Source organism: Adiantum capillus-veneris, chromosome 16 (assembly GCF_014529385.1).
Source record: "Adiantum capillus-veneris isolate H3 chromosome 16, ASM1452938v2, whole genome shotgun sequence".
In the NCBI taxonomy this organism is placed as follows: Eukaryota; Viridiplantae; Streptophyta; class Polypodiopsida; order Polypodiales; family Pteridaceae; genus Adiantum; species Adiantum capillus-veneris.
The window spans coordinates 56,895,370-56,912,459 of NC_140946.1; the positions used below are offsets into that span (position 1 = coordinate 56,895,370).

Below are 17,090 nucleotides of genomic sequence, written 5' to 3' on the forward strand. Positions count from 1 at the left end.
CTAGCAGCATCACTCACAAAAGTGTGAACGAACAGTGAAACACCAAAGTGACGTCACATATTCATCTAAAACAACAGAAACAGATGCTCGACAGATTCATTCATGAAACGTTACTGCAAAGACACAGCAGATACTAGCTCAGTTCTGGCGCTTTTTCTTAAACTCGCCTCTCACTTAAAATTTTAACTTCAAAACCGGGACACGAACATCTTACAGCTAACTTGAACATTATCTCTTCCAACATGACCAGCGAGACCATAAAAACTAGATCATTTTCTCATTCATCAACAAGTCTAGATTAAGTGGGACAAAAGGCCATGAACCTTTGGGGTAGGATTGAGCTCACCAGCAATTACAGTTTAAACCATCCAAGACGTCTTCCTCTCTCAAGGAATATGGAGAGAGATCCCCCACAAACAGGGTGGGTCCACTCTCAAATCATTTACAGCAGCAACACCATCGTGAAATCAAGCTCTAAAGACAATCCTTCAATGACCTTACCAAGTGCAACCCCCCTACCCCCCCCCACATTTAAAAAAAAGAAAGAAAATGCTGCAGAAAGCGACAAGAAGAACAGGAGTCATGACACCTTCTTCACATCGGTTTCCTTTAATATACAAAAAGGATAGGGTGCAGGACTAGATTGGGCAACTTTGCAAGGGCCCAAGTAAACCTATGGATGTATTATCCGGATCTGAATGGAGCCCCTTATCAGATGATAACATTGTATCATAGACAAAGGTCCAGACACTTTTAACACATAAAAACGCAGAACATATGACTCCAAGCCCAGATTGAGAAAATGAAAGAATCTAAGAGACAGAGTCCTCCAATGCAGCAGTTGCAAAATCATTTATACGAGGATACGAAACTTTTTCATCGAGCTGATTCTGAACCCAAATCAACATTTTCAATAATCCAGGAAGCTTTGGATCTATAAAAGACACAATGAAACACCATAAGTAGCCATGACGGGACCTATCAATCAAGTAACATGCCCTCAAGCACTTACCCTTTTCATGGCTTTGGCTGGTAAGAATAGCAGCATTGAGTTCACTTGCTGTCTTTTGGCGCTGTGAGACATCTAACAGCTCCCCAACAGGACAACTGGAAGTGTCTTCAAATGCTAGAAGGGCAACCGTACGCTCCAATTCTTGTAGAAAAGCATGCTGGAAAAACCACCAGACAATGAATGAGACACTTCAGAAATCACAAGATCATACAACTTGTTCGCATAGTTAATATTCACAAACATGAATTACATAAAAACATCTGAGAGTTTTGTCTGCAAACAAAGTTGATGAGGCTAACACCTCATAAATGGACATGGATGGGAAAAAAAAATAAAAAAATCCTGCGTCCTAACAAAGACCATGCACATCTCTTGAAGCAACAATCATTTGAACTCCTAGAATGAGAAGGCATATGTGGTTCTCGACTTCTCGTATATTAGATGCTGAGAAACACACAAGACGTTCAAATGTTTCAACTGAAAGGAAATTACCACTGTGGCATCTTCACCCCCAGACTGCCATTGCTGTAGACAGCTGCATGGAATCATGGTCACAATAAAAACATTCGACCATTTCGTTGTTACATGTTCAACATGTTTTGTTTCATCTTGTTTCGACGAAACACAAATTTGGTATAGTGGCAAGTGTTAGAATAGGCAGCGGAAGATGGACAGATCTCCAATCTGGTGGACACCTGAACTCCAATGGAATTGAATCTTGTAGGATCCTTTGCTACAGGAGAACACCCCTCTCCATAGGTGACCTATTTTTCCTTTCAGCAACACCATTTTGTTGAGGTGTATAAGGCACTGTATATTGGTGTTTTATCATGTGCAATGTCATATACACATACGAAGCAACGGTGGAACAAAGAGATCAAAGAGATAGGACATCTGAAAAGGGGGGGGGGGGGGGGGGGGGGGGGGGGGGGGCACGATCTGGGAAATGCAATAGATGCTGAAAGCAAGTTGCATATTCTAGTGCCATCATGGAGAAGTCAGGCAGAGATGAGACATGCCCTCGAAGGAGTACCCCTGGCACAGAAGCTACTGCTGCTAACTGCTCCAAGATATAGCATCACAACTGAAAGGTAATGGCATAAACTGCGGCTACTTGGATTATTTGCCTACTCACAAATACTTCATCCTCCAAGGAAGAATTCGAAATATGCACCTTCGGTCGCCTACACATGCCATAATCTCTATGTTGCTCCAAGATAATGAGATATCTAGACAACCTAACCTACTGAGATAGCAAGTATCCGATGATGGGGATCCATAAAGAACTGCTACAACCACGATCTGTCATAGGTGTGCTGCAGAAAACATCTGAAGAAACTCCATCAGAATAGAGAGTGACAACTACTGATGATCTTCCTCCGTCTACATTGCACGAGCAAATATCTCACCCCTCTCAGAGTGAATCCTATCCATAGTACATGGAACCACAAGATCTAAAGCAAGTAGTACGTGAAATTGACTCTAGAACCAGTTGCCAGTCGGATTATTCAATCTTGTACTTAACACAGGCGAGAATCAACACTTTGCACTTGTAGACGATACTAAAGAGGCGAAGTCTCTTTTCAGAGCGTATTGGCACTCAAGTCAAATACTCGTGCTGTATTTCTTTATTGATTGATCAAGAGAGTTACTGTTGTGTGACCACACGCTGATCTCTATTTTATGATGAAGGTATGCCTCGTATTTATAGGCACTTGGCCTTCAAAAAAAAGGAACTCAAAAAGTCTCTTTTAAAAACAATGCCTGAAAAGCATTTGCTTTCAATAAAATGTCACAAGTAGGTAACATGGCGTGCCGAAAATGGAAGGACTAGCAGAGAGGACGAGGGGTTAAAAACTCTAACAAAAGAACTGAACCCAGAAGAACTATGAAGATTTGGCCGTGGGGCCTAAGGGGTTAAAGTTTAAAAACCTAACCCTACCAACTTGAAGAACACCGGCCGAGGGGCCTAAAACGCTTGAACTCTTGCTGAATTTCCGTAAATCGCACTTACTGATAATGTGGCAGGCTGTAAAGATTTCCGCAATTTGCGCCGGCTGTTTTGGGCAGTTTTTAGCGCAAGCTTTTGGAAGCAGATGCTTTGGGTGTCAAGAACTAATGCTTTTGGAGCTCTGCTTTTTGGCATCCCTTGTACTACTTATAAGGACCTAGGAGGCCACTCCGAGAGAGCATCTGGACGCGAGTCTCTGAGAGAGTTGGACCCTCCAGGAGTTGTACCTTTGCGAAGCAATCATAAAGAAATACCAAAAGGCACGCCAATCTTTGGGGCAAGTGCATCTAGGGATGGAAGTTCATGGAACTCCACCGTTCCATGTAGACTCTCCTCTTCTCTCTCTCTCTCTATTCAAGTTCAGTTCAATTATTTGCAGTTTCTATTCATGATTTCTCGCTTAGAGCGTCCAAGCATGTAACAATGGTATCAGATCCGATCCTCTCTGTAGCACACATGAGTTCTCACGGAGAATCTGACAGACGACACCTCTCCGACTATTGGTTTGTAGGGAGATGAAGAAAAGAAAAATCCAAGCAGGGGACCATATGAAATCAACGGAGATTCTTAAAGGAATAAGCATTTATCAATGAGTCCGGAAATGTTGGTAAATTTCCGGAGAGGAATCTCTACAAAGCGGAGTACAAACGTCAACTATAGGTTGACACACGTAAGAAATATGTGAATCACTTGAAGAATTACACGCTTGACGAGCTTCGCCACGTGGCGAAAGGCCGTCGTAATGAAGCCTAAAGAAAAAGCAGAGTGCAAAAAAGCAAAAATTGTACTAGCAGAAAGCGTTTGACAAAGCTCTTGAAAAGAAGGAAAACCAATTGATGAAAAGCTTAAAGCACTCACAAAGGAAGAAGATTTACCAATGAGTCCGGAAATGTTGGTAAATTTCCGGAGAGGAATCTCTACAAAGCGGAGTACAAACGTCAACTGCAGAAGAGAAAGAAGACTAAGGAATTTAGCTTGGAGAGTGTGCTCGCTACTGCTGCTCACCCCCCCCTTGCTGCGCCATCGCTACCCTCTCCCCCCACCCGCTGCCCCTGCACTGCCCCTGCGCACTAACCTCCCCCCCCCCCAACCCGCTGCCCCTGCGCGCTGCCCCACAGCCCGCCCGCTGCCCCCCCTGTTTTTGGGCCGCCCCAAAGGCTGCCCGCTGCCCTCCTCTCGCGTTGCCATCCCCACCCCATCCCCCCGCTCGCTGCCGCTTGTGCACCCGCACATTACCCGGCTGCCCACTTCGCCCTCGCCGTCCCACCATCCCACCCCCCCCCCCCCCCTCTTCGCTCCCGAAGGTCTTCTGCACCTGGCTCGGCAACGCTTTCTCTTTGGACAAGTGCTTGGCGTACTCGTTCGCAGATTTTCTTCACCGCCCGCTTCTTCGACTCAGCAGTAGACACAGATGGAGGCTCCAGCTCCACCTCAAAGGGACTCGCCTGAAGCCCCCTCGCCCGACCCCGCTGAGCCCACCATTCGACTTGCTCTTTCGCCGACAGAGCAAGCGAGCCTTGCTGCAGAGGTAGAACGCTTGCAGGCAACTTCTGTCATCTGCAAGGTTCTCGGCACCCGTCCTAGCAGAGGAGAGCTGCGAGACCTTCTCCAGGCCCGCCTCCTCGCAAAGGTGGGCAAGATCTTGGATGTCCAGATTCTCGGACGGGGGTGCTACCAGATTGAGTTCGAGACTTTCGAGATGGCCTCCAAGGTCATAGCTATGAGTCCATTGGCCATCCGAGCATCACGCTCCCACTTTCGACAGTGACGACATGGTTTTGACCCGACTTCGGATGTGCTAGTAGAGGAGGCCGACATCCCATCTCAGTCTGCTTTCCGGGTTTACGGAGGGAGTACCTTCCACTTCTCTCCAGGATTGGGTCCGCCTCGGGACTGTCCTGGAGACACCTCGTACGGCAGCATCAGTAGCTGCCAAGGCGGCTGGCATCCCTTCAGTTCGAGTTTTGGTCAGAGATACCCACACGCTCCCGAAGGTCATCCTTCTGCCTCGGGTGAGTGGGGGTTGTTTTATACAGAGTGTGGAGTACTCGGGTCTCCCGAACCAGTGCTTCATTTGCAGACAGATGGGCCACCTAGCGAAGGCCTGTCCACGGAGGAGACCACGACCCGCACCCCAGCCTGCCAAGGCTGGGCCGCAGCCACAGCCAGCGACAGCGCGCACAGATTCAGAGCCACCCTCCGAGCTTGGGGCTCCAGCGGAGGAGGGGTGGCAGCAAGCCCGTGGCCATCGACGCCAGGGGCCACAGAGACAGCCTGGCACTCAGAGTGGCCCTCAGGTGCCTACTCAGCAGCAGTGGGTCCCCACGGGGAACCGCTTTGGTCCTCTTGAGCAGGAGGAGCCCCTACACCAGCCTCCACCTCCGCCTCACCCTCGCCAACCGCTCCGCCTTCCGATTTTCCCTCCTCCTCCTCATCCCCTCCCCCGCCCTCTGCTCCCGCCCACTCCCCACCTTGCCCCCCTGTCTCTGTCGCCCCACCCGCTTCTCTTCTCCTCCGCCCACCCCCCCCCCCACCCCCCCCCCCCCCCCCCCCCCCCCCCCCCCCCCCCCCCCCCAGCTCCTTCTTCCCCTCCTCTTGCTCCAACACCACAGTCGACTCAAGAGACTGGTCCCTCGCCGGCAACTAGGAGATCTCTTGGCAGCGCCTTTGCCACGAGTCGCCTAGCAAGAGAGGGTCAGCCCTTCTTACAGCCCCCTCTGCAGATTAAGACATCTTCCCCTGCAGCTATCCCTCGTGGTCTGACGAGCATTGACCTCCGACGCCGTTGGGATTTCTTCGATTACGGGTTCACTCGCTTTCTCGGCGATTCCGCAACAGACCACGAGGCAACCTGCTTCAGGGTCCACGCTTTGTTCCTTGCCGCTAGGGGGACAGAGGCCTTGGACTCAACAGTTGGTTTCTCCTTCCCCCTCTGTGGTAGGACTGAGACAGAGTGGTCCCTCGACTCAGTGGTGGGATGGTTGCATACACAGGTTCTGGAGTTCTCTCACCACATGGGAGAACTTGGCGTTACAGATTTGCTGCAGACTTTGTGGCCACTGGCCAAGTTTGCGGTGACACCCCCAGACTCAGCAGGATGTAGACACATTGTGGTGTACTTTTTTGCTGATACGCAGTGTTTGCCTTGCTATGTATACATTCATGAGGACTCCTGGACAGAGGAGGTTGCTTTACGCACGGCTCGCTCTGCTTGGGCTTGGACCAGGCACTCACTGCAGTCTCGCCTATCTAGAGGGCGCTCGGATGCGGATTACTCCCCATCCAAGCCAGCCTCGAAGATAGCCTATCTTGCTGCTGCGGCAGCATCTGTTCTCTCTCGCTCCCCATGAGGATCGTCTCGTGGAACGTGCAGGGACTAGGTGGGCCTCAGTTTCAGCGACAGAGGGGCCGATTGCATCAGGAGCTTCAGCGTTGCCTTGTGGGAGGAGAGATTGATCTCCTTATGCTTCAGGAGCACCATTTGTCTGAGAGCCGCATTCGGCGATGTGGTCAGATTTTGCGTGGACGCTATGATACCTTTTGGTCAACTGCTTTTGGACCTGGAGGCATCTAGGGTGGGGTATGTATGACTATTGCGGACTCATTGCAGCAGGCCATTGTGGGCAGAGGGATTATTGTGCCAGGCAGGGCTCAGTGGATTACTATGCAAGTTCAGGGTGGCCTTGTGGGTTTCCTGAACATCTATGCGCCCAATGTGGCGAGTGCTCGTGCAGAGTTTTGGTCACAGATTGTTGAGTCTTTGCCACAGGTTGACCAGTGGTATGTAGGAGGGGACTTCAACATGTTGGAGGACCCTTCTGACAGGATCGGAGGCAGCCATGCTACTGTGCATGGAGTCGAGTTAGCAGCTTGGGAGAGGTTGTGTATGACTTTGACGGTCTCGGACACATGGCAGCATTCTGGCTTTGTGAGGCCTCCAGAGAGTCTTGCCTTCTCTAGATCGGACCGCAGAGTGGGAGGAGTGAATCTATCGCGCATAGATCGCTTCTACACTAGTGACCACGTCAATGACTTGGGGGGGTCAGTGGGCATCTTGGCAAGGACATCCTTCTCGGACCATGCACCAGTGATCCTCACAGTGGCAGACAGGCAGAGGAGTGGGAGCACGATGCTTCGCATCCCAGAGCGGGTCTTGCTGGACTCAGCACTCAGAGAGAGGGTCGAGGCTCTATGGACAGAGGGCATGGACAACCAGGCTCCACCTGCAGACTCAGTGGCCTCGGGCCTAGCTCAGCTTAGCCACTTCTTTCTCCAGGAGTCTCTGGCTCGACGGGCTGCAGCGAGAGAGGAGGAGCAGCGTCTCAGACGAGGCATTGCTTCACTACAGAGGATGCAGGAGCAGCATCCAGACAGTCCATGGTTGGAGGAGCAGTTACAGCAGGCTCGACACGAGCTTGCTTGCACAGAGGAGAGGTGCCATGAGTTTGCCTTTCACCGACAGGCATCTCAGTGGACTCAGGTGGGTGACAGAGTGACACGTGCTTTTTTTGAGACAAAGGGACCTCGGCACTCGCATGCCAAGGTCAATCAGTTGAGGAGACCCGATGGGTCAATTGTTTGTGAGCCAGAGGATATGCGTGCAGTTGCTACTGACTTTTACCGTGAGTTACTGTCGGCTAAGCCCGAGTCAAAGAGACAGGATGCATGCAGGGAGCAGGTTTGGGCACAGATGCCTTGTCTTGTGACTGAGGAGATGCGCCAGAGGCTAGAGATACCTCTTCAGCTTGAGGAGCTGCACACGGCTCTTAGGGCCCTCTCTCTCGTGGTATCTGTCCAGGTGAGGATGGGCTGACTCCCAGCTTCTTCTTGGAGTACTGGGACCTGCTTGGCCCAGATCTTTGTAGTGCCTTTCAGTACATTTTGCACACAGGAGTGATGCCGGATAGCATGAGTGAGGGCCTGATTTACCTCATTCCAAAGGAGGGTGGCTCCTTGGATGAGATTCGACAGTGGTGCCCCATCACCATTCTCAACTCAGCCTACAAAATTCTTGCCAAGGCTCTGAGTTTGAGGATTCAGCCACTTTTTGAGAGCCTTATACATGGGACTCAGACAGGTTTTGTCAAGGAACGCAGTATCCTTGACAATATCTTCACTTTTTGGGAGGCTTCTGCCCTTGCACGGCTCCGTGGGGAGGACCTTGTGATTCTTCTTCTCGATTTTGAGAAGGCATACGACAGAGTTGACTGGGACTTTCTAGAGGGCACGCTACGCAGGATGGGCTTCTCAGATGCTTGGATCAGAGGGGTGTCAGCTTTGTACAGACAGGCTCACAGTCAGGTGCTATTGGCAGGAGGTAGAGGTGTGCGCTTCATGCTCACACATTCGGTCAGACAGGATTGTCCTCTTGCCCCTTTTCTCTTTCTCTTCTATGCGGAGGTGATGAGCAGATTTTTGGTGTCAGAGCAGGTTGGTTTGAGAGGCTTAGCACTCCCTATACGGGGAGATGAGCTTCTGGACGCTGAGTTTGCCGACGACTCAGCCTTGTACTTAGAGGGCCAGGAGGCCAATCTACACAGATGTGAGCACGCTTTGGAGACCTTCTGCTGTGCGTCGGGCGCATTGATCAACTGGAGAAAGACAGTGGCTTTCTCGGTTGGCAGTGCTCTTGTGCCAGATTGGATGCCAGGAGAGGGTTTCAGGTGGATTCCTCCAGGGACTGCAGTTCGGTAGTTGGGTTGTCAGGTTGGTCTGGACTTGTCCCCCGAGCAGCAGATTGCTCCTCTTCTCCTGTCCATCAGGAGAAAGCTGTTACATTGGAGCTCAGCACGACTTTCGCTGGCTGGTAGAGTAGTAGTTGCCAACCAGGTGTTGTTGGCGACTATGTGGTACATCACTTCTTGCTGGATCTTCTCGAGCTCTTGTATCAGCCAGGTAGAGAGGCTGATCAGGAACTTCCTTTGGTCAGGTCGCGATACTCATATTGCCCGAGTCAAGGTGGCTTGGTCGGTCATCACACTTGTTCTCAGGGAGGGCTTGGGATCATTGATCCTGCACAGCAGAGCAGAGCCCTTCTTGGGAAGTTTGTCGTCAGAGGACTTCTTCCAGGCGAGGAGCCCTAGAAGGAATTCTTGTTGCAGAGGCTTCGTGCTAGGGTGCCTCAGTCAGGAGGCCCTTGGCAACCTTCGACCAGATGGATCTTTTCAGAGCTACGCCGAGTTGGTTTGAGCAGGAGACTGGAGGACAGATTCGTTGTGAGTTTGCTTCGATCTTGGGAGCTCTTACGGCGTGGCCTAGAGCAGAGACAGCCGACGTGCACGGAGGAGCGCCTACGGCAGCCCCTCGTCTGGAACCCCATGGTTAGCACTCAGAGAGGCCACTTGGTTGGGAGTCGGCCTCATGTTTCTTGGGGTCCCATGGCGGCAGGTCCAGCGTGTTCTCTAGGTGACTGGCTAGAGTTCACAGGTTTGTCAGAGGAGGTGCAGGCTGTCCAGCTACAGGGCATGAGAGGGGTGCAAAGCATGTGTCAGGACATCTCAGAGTCAGTTCCAGCTGAGTGGCTCACGCCTCTCGAGCCTGTAGCACCCCGGTGGATGGGAGCCTTCACACGACAGGAGGTTCTCATTTCAGTCAGGGCTTGCTCAGAGACTGTTCCAGCCCTATTCTTCGAGCTTCAGGGTGGGGGACGATTACAGCGAGTTGCAGTAGAGGCCCCGCAGGTAGCAGAGTGCTATTTCCAGAGGATCCGAGTTGTGGGCATCTGTGGGAGGACTTGCCTCATAGACCCTGACCCAGCAGCTCTTGAGACTGGACACTGGAGGCTATGGGCTTGGGAGTGTTGTCCACTGGCACGAGTACAGTGGGATCCTGGTGGGTGGCTATGGAGGGACCCCTTCTCTTCTGCCGACCGCCCAGGAGTCCCCTTCTTTCAGTACACTGTTCGGCTTGGACGTCATATACTTGCAGCACAAAGAGAGGCCCGCCCCGCTGCAACACATCATTGGCAGGAGGAGGGCCTCACAGTCGAGTTCTTGGCAGCTTTTTGGCAGAGGCTGTGGGACTCCAGACAGCCGAGGCGAGTCACCTTGTTCCAGTGGCTGGTTGCACACAAAGCCACAGCAGTAGGGAGCTGGCTTGTGCATAGTGGTCTCTCGGCCGCATGTGCAGCCTGTGACCAGTTGGTGGAGAGTCAACGTCACTGTCTTTGGGACTGTCCCTCGGCCCAGCAGGTGTGGCTACGTGTTCTTCGGCTGATGCCTGCCCTCTCCACGGCTCGACAGTACACTTGGGGGGCAACGGCTTGGTCCACCCTCACGGGCCCAGCACTTCAATTTGAGCTATCTTCCACCAGCAGGATGATAGTGATACAGGGGGGGCCACCTACACTCCAGCCTGCTACAGAGATTACTCCACAGGAGTGGTGCAGTGAGAGAGAGGAGTGTTGGGAGCTCATCAGCGGCCTAGCTCTCTGGTTCATCTGGCGGGCCCGCTGTTTCCGCATCTTTGAGGCTCGTCCTGTGCCACCACCAGAGACTGTTCGTGCCTTTTGGCTAGAGCTGATCCATACTCTCAGAGGACAGCTTGAGGGACTACAAGGAAGCTCCGACCGCATGCGGGAGCGCCGCGAGGCTTTTCTTCGACTCTGGCGCCCTGGGCCTTTCTACACCATAGTCCAGGGGGTGCTCAAATGGCACTACTATCCACCTGTGTGGCTCTTCCCTCCTCCCATCTCTTGATTTAGCCTCATTGTATATATGCTGTTTTTTCATTGGGAGAGTCTCCCCATCATGCTTGTTGTAGCCCTCTCTCGTAGAGGTGGATGTAGCCCTATGGGCAGTTTTCATTAACTAATAGAAGGATCTTTTTCTCGAGGAAAAAAAAAAAACGTCAACTGCAGGTTGACACACGTAAGAAATATGTGAATCACTTGAAGAATTACACGCTTGACGAGCTTCGCTCCACATGGCGAAAGGCCGTCGTAATGAAGCTTTCGCCATCGTAATGAAGCCTAAAGAAAAAGCAGAGTGCAAAAAAGCAAAAATTGTACTCGCAGAAAGAGTTTGACAAAGCTCTTGAAAAGAAGGAAAACCAATTGATGAAAAGCTTAAAGCACTCACAAAGGAAGAAGAAATCTGCAGATTCCCCCAGTTATTTAAACCGGAAATCGAATTTCAAGGGGGTGAGCAAATCCAAGAAGCATGGTCATTTCAAGGATACCCACATTTTTCTTTGACTTCAGAGAGTTCTGACAATTAGTCATCCTCTAGTTCCAGTGAGGATGAGAAAAAGTGGACGAAGCATAGAAACAGCGAGTGTTGACCCATGGGTTAACAATACGACATAACTCAACAAAGCCTTACTTTTTGAGAGTTATGAAGTGCTGCCGAACATGGTTATAAACATCATTTGTAATGAGTAGCTATTCTAGTTGCAGAAGCAGGGGTGCAATGGCACTTCCACATTGTAAATACAAAGCCATTTTACCCCTTGAACTCTATTTTAGGTTTAACCTATGTTAGCCTTAGTATATAAGGTACCTAGGTCATTTTGTAACAACAACTTTATCATAATCAAAGTCACTTTTGCTGCCAGAATCACCCTTCAGACATCATACACATATGATGTCTGCTGATAGATTTTTGGCCAGAATTTAACCAGAAACACCCCCAAGTCTCCAACACTCGTTTTCAAGAACGTCTACTAATTTTCATGCAAAAATATGCTCAGAATCACAAGTCTCTCTTTTTTTTGTTTGCGACACTCCGTCTTTTGCCTTTTGGGTGTCAAGAGTTGGTCAAAACTCTAGTCTCAATGTATATCTAGGGTAAAACTCCCCTTGTTAACACTCTGGTGCAGTCAGATTTTTCAAATTTAATCTCCAAAATTCAAATGCGTCTTGAGACTTCAGACGCGTATGATGTCCAAGTTTACAAAATTGCAGTTTTTCTACACGGACCTCTTGCACATGCCCTCTTATATGCACAGCATCAATTAACCATGAAAAAATGTCAACACAAATCTATTTATTGCATTTTTACCCTCAAAATCAGACTTTTCAGTGATCTTCAACAAATAGATCAGTGATGAATAGCTTTAGATCAAAATCAGATCACTTACCTAAAGCTACTCCTACACGTCATATGGGGTTTTGCATTTATGAGTACAAAAACGCTTCACTGCCACACAACGCTTTTATCACCTCACAAATCACTCGACCACCAACGACTACTCTAATCTACAACCAATACTACAAATCCTAACTAAATCTATCTAGTCGCAGATCCTCGGCAAGACACACGCTTCTTGGCTATCCACTTGATCTCCGAATACCCTCTTCCGAATCCACTTAAGATAAATGCTTTCTTTAGCCGAAATTAAAACAAGCAACTATCACACGAGTGTTAATAGGATTACCTACTCAAGTCCTTGTGTCCCCGGCAGCGGCGCCAATGTTACGGGAGCGAATCACACCACCTATAAAGTGCATGCAACACTACCTAGATCAACATACTGTCAATCGAGGACACAGATGACACGATAGGTGCACGGAGGCAATCTCTTTAGCTTGTCAGGCTGAGACCATCCCACACATACAACACTCTGGAAGGCCAACTAAACCTAAATCAGGAATCTCACTGCTCTCAACTACACCACCCAACCCACATAACACAAACGCAAAAAAAAAACTCACCAAATCGTACGAAACTTACGGAACACCATCCCCTCACTAGGATACACCTATCCCCAAGCCTCTACACTCAAAATCCTCACTCCAAACCCATCTACGGAAAACAGGTATGAAGATGGAGCATAATTTCGAAAGTGCCCAAAACTGAAATCTATGAGTATCTATACGTAACTTATGTCGCCACGATTCTAACGACTACTTGCACGGAGAAAACAGAAATCGTTTGATACACTTACAGCCTCAAATACTCGTAGATGTATTAGCGCGCTTGCTCCGTTCCGCGTGGAATGCTTGGCTTGTTGTGTAGCTCTCGCCGAGCCTAGCACAATGGTGCAGTCGAATCTCCAATGCGATGAGACTTTTGGCATTAAACCCATCTTGTGTTAAGCATATACACCAAGTTTCACTTCATTTGGGTATATAGATTGAGCTTTAAGGGGATTTTACTCTTTCTAGGGATTTCCTTGTCAAAAAGTGATGATTTTGTGCAACTTTGATTTCCAAAATTTGTTGTAATCACATATTCATATAGTATATATCAAGGGGCACTTGGGATAGAAACAGAATTCCATTCTGACCACCTAGACATCATACGCACATGATGTCCTAGAGGCCAGATTTGAGATCGAAAGATAAATCAGAGTGCATCCTTATGATCTAGAGCAATTAGGAAGCAAGTAGGCCAAATTTCATTGAATTTGAAGCATTTTTGGGCTTGTAAAGGCCATAAGACAAATCTAGCCAAATTGAATGCTTGAATTGATCATATCTAACACAAAAAGTGTTGGATTTGAATTCTGAAAGTTGTTGTGGGTTACCAGTGTAGTGAGGACCTCTGGAGTGAATTTCACTTCATTTTGACCAATTAGACATCATACGCGTATGATGTCTAAAGGGCAATTTTAGGGACCAAAGTTGACATCAGAGCATATCAGGGTGTTTAGCACCACAAGACAAGCTTAGAGACCAAGTTTAAGTCAATTCTGAGCACATAGACATCATACGCGTATGATGTCTCAAGTCAAAATCTGAAAGTCCAATTGAACTTTTGACCATATAAGAGGTTGGGAAATGATGTGTTAAGCTTGTTTGCAAAAATTTTCATCTCATTTGGACAGATTTTTGCAAATTCAAGAAGGTAAAGGTACAAAAGTGTGATTTTGAGCAATTTTGACAGCCTTTTTTTTTTTTGAGCACATATTCTTGTTGTATGCATCAAGTAGCACATTGGGAAGAAGCAGAAGTGAAATTTGAGCCAAAAGGCATCATACGCGTATGATGTCTTAGAGGATAGATCTAGGCAAATCAGACATCTGAGTATACCCTAAGTGTCTGGGAGCATAAAAGAAGTCCCTAGCCAAAATTTCATTGCATTTGGAGCACATTTGGGCTAAAAAGTGTCGAGAGACAAAAATTGGGCAAGATTCATGCTTGTATTGACCATCACTTGCACAAAAAGTGTTGAAATTGAATTCTAAAAGTTGCTGAGAGATGCTTGCGTGATAAAGAGTCTTTGGGATAAAACTCACTTCATTCTGACACAAAAGACATCATACGCATATGATATCTCAAGCCCCAAATTTGAAGCCAAAACTTGCATATGAGCTTACAGAAGTGTTTGCCATCACAAGATAGGCCTAGAGACCAAGTTTCATTTGATTTAGATCACTTTTGGCTTAGTTACCCTTCAAGGGCAGTTACAAGCAACCAGACAGAAAAAGGAGTGATAGACCTGTCTAAAAGTGTCAGATCACAAACTGAGACTTTGAGTGGTTAGAGTACATCAAGGAGAGTCTATAGTTAAAATTTGGAGCAATTCCGAGTCGGTAGACATCATACGCATATGAAGTCTCCAGGTACAAGTTGATTGTTTTGGCCATAAATTGAGCTCCCAATATCGAATTCAAAAACTTTTTTCATCAAAATGAAGCTCCAGAGTAGCTCTACAAGATTCAGTGTAGCCCCTAAACAACAATCAAAGGCCCTCCGGGTCCTTCATTGTCGGTCAATGCTCAAAAAAACATTGCTTAAGGCCTCAAAACCGTAATGAATCTTCCAAACTTGCAATTGATAAAGACCAATTTTGTTGAGACTTTAGATGAAAGATCATGAGAGTGAAGGACTGTATAGGTACGTTGACGGCGGTGAGGTCAACCTTGATAGGTGCTCAAAGCCATACCCAAAACAACTGACGGATTACAAGCTCTTATATGTCTATATATACGGAGTCGACTATCAATGGAAATCTATAGTTGTTGACAAGTATAAACGACAATACAGAGCTGTAGAAAGCACAAATCCACAGAATGCATTAGAAAGAGGTAGATATTTGGTCAATGAAGGACCACAGATACCCCCACCAAACACAAGAATCCCTACGAGAATTCCAAAGAGAGAGCCAAATCCCTTTTAGAGTGATAACGAGAGATGAAATGATCACAAAGATGGCAAACATGCCTCCTCAAGTGAATCTCCCTAATGGACCAATCTCCAAGAGAACGACCAATCTCTTCGAAGAAGAACCTAACCATAGTAGAAGGCCTACAGCGAGAGAAGGATTGGGAAAGTCTATGATTACACTTGTAGACAATCGACGGGTTAGACCATCCTAGATCCAGAATTGGGTAAACAAGAAATACTCCGGAGATAAAGATCCGAAAGATCGCGTAGCGGCTTTCGGATGAGTAATTAGAGCAGAGGAAGTTTCAAATTTTGCGACACTGTTTGCAGGATTCAGACCGACTCTTGCAGATGATATGGCTACATGGTTTGACTCAGTAGAAAGACAGGATTTTGGGACTCTAAAGGAGCTGTTTGAAGCATTCATCGAAGAATTCTCGCAGAAAGGCGCTCAAGAGATATGTCAAGTTCTGTCCAAGAGCGGAACTACCTACGCAGGCACAATTGACGCTGACCTTTATCCAAGGAATAAGGCATGCGGGTCTTTAGAAGGATCTACATTTGATAAGGAGCTTGACACTAAACGAATAAATAAAAAAAGCTCTTTATCTGGTGGATAATTGTGAGGAATATAAAGAAAAGAATTGTAAGAGTCGAGAGGACGACACATCCTCTCAGCACAGTGATTCACAAATGAGTGAGTCCATTGCAAAACCAACGGCACCTATCGATCAAAAAAATTTTATCGATGAAATGGTCAAGAGGTTAGCTCCTCTTGTAAAGTCTTATTCGGGGAGCTTAAGTGGTGCAAAATTAAGAGAAAAGGGACAAACCATACGAGGGAAGAGTGTTACTATGACATGGAATATGCTGGGGATAGGTTTGTACAACCTATTCTAGTAGCACCTACTCCACTTAGATACGTTACGGGGAATGCACCAGGTCCAATAGGAGTTTCAAGACCACGGCCTGTTGTTTTAGGACAACAACCTCCGCTGCTAGGTGCTAGAATGTCTGTAGACATGAGATACACACAGATGATGGAACCATCTGATAAACAAGCCCTAGTACCAACTACAATGTATTATAACAATCAAAGCGAGTACTCCCCTTCGAAGCGACAGAAGATGAGAGAAACACATGGAGCGGTGAGGCCGGTACAACCTCCACCTCATGCGTTTCGACCTGAAGAAAGAAGATATGAGATAGCCGAAAGGACATTGCGATTCATTGTGAATAGAGGCTTAGCTAGGTCAGAGCCTCTTTACAACCAAGAGGAAATGCAAGAAGAAGCTCCTCAATCAAAGATAGATCGTCACAAAAGTTGTGACAACCACTTGGTCAAACAATGTCCCCAAACAGAGATTACTCAATTAAATGCCTATTGTCTTGATTGTGGCATCATTCACTTGATCCCTGACTGTCCAAAAATCCAAAACTAATCAGAAAGATCACAACGAATGTTTCACGAATCGTTCAGCTACTCAGTAGCTCGGAGAACGAAAACATCGTGCCAATTTAGGTAGTTACGAGAGCGCAAGCTCAAAAGAAAGCTAATAGGAACCCAGTGACTGAAAAAACGAAAACCGATGTGAGTCCAGAGACGGGTGAACCAAAGACCGACGCACCTAGTCAAAAAACCAAGAGCAAATGGAATAGTTGGAAAACTAAAAAGGCTAGGATGAAAGCACGTAGGGAACGAGAGCAGAACTCCCTAGTTGAGGAACTGACCCACGCTAAAGAGAAGATAAGACAACATGAGGAAAGGGTTGCACCTTCTCTTACGCAGACATCTCAACCTCCAGAAGAACCATCAACAGAAGAGAAACCGAGAGTGCTAGTTCAAGAGGATCAGTCTTGGTAGAAAAAGCCAATGAGCCATTAGATTTCCTCTTGAAATCCTATGAAGTGAGGCTTAAAAACAACCAAACACAAGAAGAGAGGTGGTAACATATCCATATGCAAAACTAGAAAAGCAAAGGCTTGAAATGTGCCAGAATATGATTCGAACAGCCCAA

At 47.7% G+C, this 17,090-nt stretch overlaps 1 protein-coding gene across 5 annotated transcripts in view; it reads right to left on the reverse strand.

Annotated features, from left to right (window-relative positions):
- Window positions 1–567: 567 nt before the first annotated feature.
- LOC147439088 (protein GID8 homolog) overlaps window positions 568–17,090 on the reverse strand; it is a 50,378-nt gene continuing 33,855 nt past the window's right edge. For all 5 annotated transcript variants that reach the window (XM_086485018.1, XM_086485020.1, XM_086485019.1 and 2 more), the window contains 2 exons: window positions 1,013–1,169; window positions 568–934 (listed from right to left, as the gene is read on the reverse strand). In XM_086485018.1, the coding sequence (XP_086341144.1) occupies window positions 813–934; window positions 1,013–1,169 (279 nt within the window). In that variant the 3' untranslated portion in view covers window positions 568–812. The remainder of the gene's footprint in view (window positions 935–1,012; window positions 1,170–17,090) is intronic.